Source organism: Anoplopoma fimbria, chromosome 23 (genome assembly GCF_027596085.1).
Source record: "Anoplopoma fimbria isolate UVic2021 breed Golden Eagle Sablefish chromosome 23, Afim_UVic_2022, whole genome shotgun sequence".
Taxonomy (NCBI): Eukaryota; Metazoa; Chordata; class Actinopteri; order Perciformes; family Anoplopomatidae; genus Anoplopoma; species Anoplopoma fimbria.
The window spans coordinates 14,424,434-14,429,433 of NC_072471.1; the positions used below are offsets into that span (position 1 = coordinate 14,424,434).

The following is a 5,000-nucleotide window of genomic DNA, read 5'->3' on the forward strand; positions in this document are numbered from 1 at the left end:
TGGATGATATCAATGATATCAAGGGTCAATAGGGAGCCAGATTAACATGCTCTCATGCACAATGTCACACTCATCCCCCAGATTAAGATGCTAAATGCCATCCTTGTACACTCCAAAGCCTCCATTGCCTTGAAAAGCGTCTGTGAGAGATGCGGTGTTAAGCTCCCATTGACTGTAAGAGCTACTCTGTTGATTTCTATGGAGGGTGTTCTACACGTAGAAAGAGCTTTAACTCATTGAGAGATTAATACATATTTTATTCTAAGAACTGCACTTAAATCGAAGCCGTGCTGTTGAGAGTTATAATCTGAATCTTTTTTCTTTCTATGTATACAGTTTCCAAACTGTTATCAGGGCATCAGCCACATTTCCTCACTGATTTCTGCTTCTATGTCAATACTGTTCACGACGAAGAGGACTTTTTCAAATTCAAGAAACAAAGAGGAACTAATGTGTGGATTCTGCAAAATGGTTTGACGTGATATCAGTTACACATTCAGTATGTGATTGTGTGGTGCATTCAACCACTTTAACACATTAAGATCAGTTTAGACATATATGTAAACTACAAATATGGCTGCTCTTGTAGTTGACGTTGATGTCATCAGTGTAAATTTGGGTAGGGCAAAGTTGACTATCTGCTTCACAAATTGAGGTCAAGGAGTTTAAAGACATGGGCATGCATCAATTAGGCATTCTCAAACAGAAGATGCTATTGAGTTGCATCATGGGAAATGTAGGATTCCTTGTTAATGGGGCTTGACCTATAAATTTAAACTAAAAGTAAAAATATCTCAGGCTCTGCTGCTTTGATTTTTCCTAAAAAATTTTTTTAGCAATCTGTTATCTAACTATCTCTCTCAACTTCAAAAACATATACAGAACTTAATTGTTGTAGTGCAACTTTTATTCATTTTGTCCTGTTATCCTCAAAGGAAGTTCAATCAAAATGTAAGAGGAAAGATTTAAATGAATTACCAATTTGTCAAGCGGATTAGAGAAAGAAAGAGAACTACATAATTTAAGACTAAGAATATTGTAAAAAATTGAAAGATTTAATAGGCATTTGTGGTCATCAGCAATGTACCCAGTGCAGCTTTAACACTGTAATATGTCAGTGGTGTGTATGAAGTGTATACAATACAGGCTGCCTACATTAGCACCATTGAAGCAGTGAGTCTATTGAATCCTGTTGAAAGTACTGAAGCACCATAGGTCATGACCTGGACCAGATTATGTTCTGTTCATCTGCCTAACATAAGAATTGTCTCATGTGTGTTGCCATCACTAAAACTGCTATACTTTTATATTTGTTTTTCTATTTTGCTCTTTTGAGGACTCATCTTAGACTTGGATTTAAACTATAACTATTGCTGTTTTATGTAGTTCTTGAAAAGTCAACCTTTTAGTGCAATCATTGGTTTACAGGAGCATTACATAACATATGTGTCGAATTTGTTCCAAACATTAGGCCTGTACAAGTAATTACACTTGTCTGTTACAACTATGTGTGTATGTGTGTAGTTCAAGGGTCCACATGTTGAAATAACACATCTGTCAGCATGTCTCCATGCACTCCTGAATGCAGCTGGGAAGTTCATTGTGTACTCTGCTTGAAAATCTTTCATTTTCTACCTCTGTTCGTGTGTGTGCCTCGGCTAAGTGGGTTCACTTGTGTCCTCTCCGCCAAACCACTGTGTTGCCGTGGCGACCCCAGACCCGAGCTAACTGTCATGTCTCGTCTCGGCGACAGAAACACCTCCTTATCAAATGAGGGCGCGGAGACGATCCCAAAGGAAATCCATCCACATTGAGACATCTGTACTTGTGTTAGCCGGGACAAATCCGCTCCTTTCTGACAAGCCTTAATCTCAGTATGCCACTGTGTGTGTGTGTGTGTGCGTGTGTGTGTGTGTGTGTGTGTGTGTGTGTGTGTGTGTGTGTGTGTGTGTGTGTGTGTGTGTGAGTGTGTGTGTGTGTGTGTGTGAGACTGTGTTTGTCTGAGAGGATTGTAAGAAAGAAATCTGCTAGTGAGATGTTTTTTTGCACTTGTTGTGTCCTCTCACCCCTCCCCGCTGGAAGAAAAAAAAAAAAAAAAAAAAAAAAATCCAATTGCAAGGTGGACAAAGCCGTTCAACTGGAGATTGAGTGTGTCCGAACACAGTCGAACATATGGACGGCTAGATTGAGGCAGTGATAACAGCGCAGAGGACATTATTCTCAGGCTAAACACACACATTTGCTCACACACACACAAAAGCGCGAGTAATAATGAAATCAGTGACGACAGCGGGGTCCGTTCTCCATGATAGAATTACACAGCTATTCTATTCTCCCTGCAGTGTCTAGCATATGGGGGCAGTGCGTTTGGCTGACAGGTGCAAATGTATTACACACCCTCTGCCTAACCTTTAACACATACTTTCTCATCACTCCCCTTGAATTGAACATTTAGTGAAAAAGATGTGCGGTAAAACGTGTCTATACAGCTGTTTCTCTAAGACACCCATGTGTGTGTCATATTTTATGACAATGCGTGTCAAGGAAACACGAGCGCCAAGTGCAGCCTGTGCAGAGGCCGAGCCCAGCGCTGGAGGTTAATGTGCATCAGAAAGGCAACCTCACCACAAGCTCTTAACCCCCGGGTGAAGGGGCCCCAAAGCCCATGTGGATCTGAGTGGAAGTATGTGAGGTCTAGTCGTGTGTTTGTGTGAGAGAGAGTGGGTGCCGTTTATTCTAAATATGCACACAGGAAAAGGACCAAAGTCAGACTCATCCTCCTTATAAGCGGGATAACAGATGTTGACTCACTTTGTTTGGCTCAAAACGCTCAAATCGCTTCCAGCATTCAATCACATTGTACATCCCTCTTAAATAGTCAAATGTAATTTTTCATCACATGAATCAAACCCTAATCGCTGACATTTGCAGTTGGAAGACTAAAAACTTGAAAATTGAACAGTTTTTAACTTAAATCTGAATGTTTTGTCACATTTCGGCAAAAATCAGCCAAAAATGGTTAATATTAGAACCGCTTTTTTGTAAGCAAAGTACGGATTTAAATCAACGAATGCTTTTTCCCACTTGTTTACTTGTGATATGTTAAAATTAGATATCATTTTTTTTGTACTTGACAGCTAAGAGTTCATAATAAGCAAAAATGTTATCATGATTTTTCGATCTTAAATTGCATAAAAAGAAGCCTCCGTGCTGTTAAAAGAGATTGAAATATCTTCAGCATCACCCACACATAAGCTCTGACAGTCAATCTGAATATTGTCGGACAAAGCCGAGGGCTATGGTTACCTGTGTGATTTTTGAGCTCCGATCATGAAGATCATGTTTATATGGGATCACTTCACTGTCCACGCTGAAAGTGACAGCTTTGCACCCCACCCCACCCCCGTGGCTGTGTTTGTGGTCTTGTATAGCTCAGCGGGCAGTATGTGGTGTGAACACTGTCGGGGGATTTATTCCCAAATGGACCACCCAAGTGAAGAGAAAAAAATGAATGTTTCTTAGTCGGTGATATTCAAAGACATGTGGTTGTTTGTATATTTTGATTCCTAGATCTGGGGGGTCACCTGTAGATGCTGCAGGCTCACCTGGAGCTGGAGTTGTCCCAGGCCTGGCGAGGCAGCGGCGGCGGCGGCAGCCATTGTTGTGGGGATGAGCTGGAGAGGGTAGGGGTCGCCTGAGGAGACAAAAACATTTTTTTTCTTTAAAGCATGTCAGTGTGTGTTTTTGGTGCATTATTTACACACTAGTATCCTCCATTCCAACCCCTCCATCTCTCTTTCATCCATTTCTTATCTCCTTCTTTCCTTCCTGTAGCGTCCCTCTCCTATCTCACCCTTTCCTGCTCTCTGACCCGTTCACCACTCATTCCTCAGTCCATCTCCCCTCCCGTTCCCCTCATCCTCTTGTTTTTCTCCTCCCTCTCATCCCACCTTCGTCCCACCCCCACCCCCACCCCCACCACCTGAGTCCCTCTCTGCAGCTGTTAAAGCCGTCCTTTGTGTGCGCTGCCGGTAGGGCCTTAATGAAAAGCCTGATTGTGTGTCCTCCTCCTTAATACCCCCTGACAAAGAGCAGCGAGGTGAGGGGATTCTGATAAAGCTGGCCCCAGCGCCGTAATTAAGAGCCGCCACTGCCGATTGCTGCTCTCCCTCTTCTCTCTCTCTTTTTCTCCCCCCACCTCAACTGTCTGTTCTCCTGCTTTGTTGGGAGAGAGCTGCTTTCAGTCTCTCTCTTTTGCCCCGTCTCACACTTTCTCTCTCCTTGTGTCCTTCTTGTTGTCATCTTTCTCTCTTCACAAGTTACTCTCTCCACCCTTATCCCCCCCACTCCACCCCCTCCCTTCACTCTGTCAGGAATGATAAATCAAGAGATAGATGGATGAGCAGGGTGGAAGAGATGACAGGAGTGCAGGGAGAAGAATACAGAGAAAAAAGGACGAGTGGGGTTTATTAGTGACCAGGTGCAGATAGGCCGCGCTGTAATTACTTTGAGAGAGAGAGAGGAAAGGAGGGAGAGAAAGGTCAGTGATGAGGGGAGGAGGAGATGGAGGGTGAGGAATACTGTGCTTGATTATGGTCATGTTGAATGACCTGCCTGTTGTCGGCGCTGATTTACATTTGGACTTGCCCACAAACCAAAACCCAGTACACAGAGGTCAGGCTCTTATATTGGTATCATATCGGAACGCTCTATTTTTCGTGGAGTAAAAACTTGGGAATGTTCTCAGGGCTTGACCTCGCATTTCTGACCTGAACCTTCAGCACAGTGGCCAGCTTCTTGTCCGTATCGGGACCTTCTATTGTGTGCTTGTGCGATTGGCATAAGCCAAGACGTTCCTTTCCGACATATTTTCCCATATAACTTTGAGACATTCTTTTCTTCAGCGGGGGAGGGAGGGCAGGAGGGATTAAAGAATTATTTCAGGACTGTGTATTCTAGGGGATGGCTCTTTTTTCTCCTCGCTCCCTAGACAAACATGA

General features: G+C 43.2%; 1 protein-coding gene across 1 annotated transcript in view; it reads right to left on the reverse strand.

Annotated features, from left to right (window-relative positions):
- sox5 (SRY-box transcription factor 5) overlaps positions 1-5,000 on the reverse strand; it is an 85,906-nt gene that overhangs the window by 23,525 nt on the left and 57,381 nt on the right. Inside the window, 1 exon segment of the mRNA XM_054624448.1 lies at positions 3,606-3,694. Within this exon segment, the coding sequence (XP_054480423.1) occupies positions 3,606-3,694 (89 nt within the window).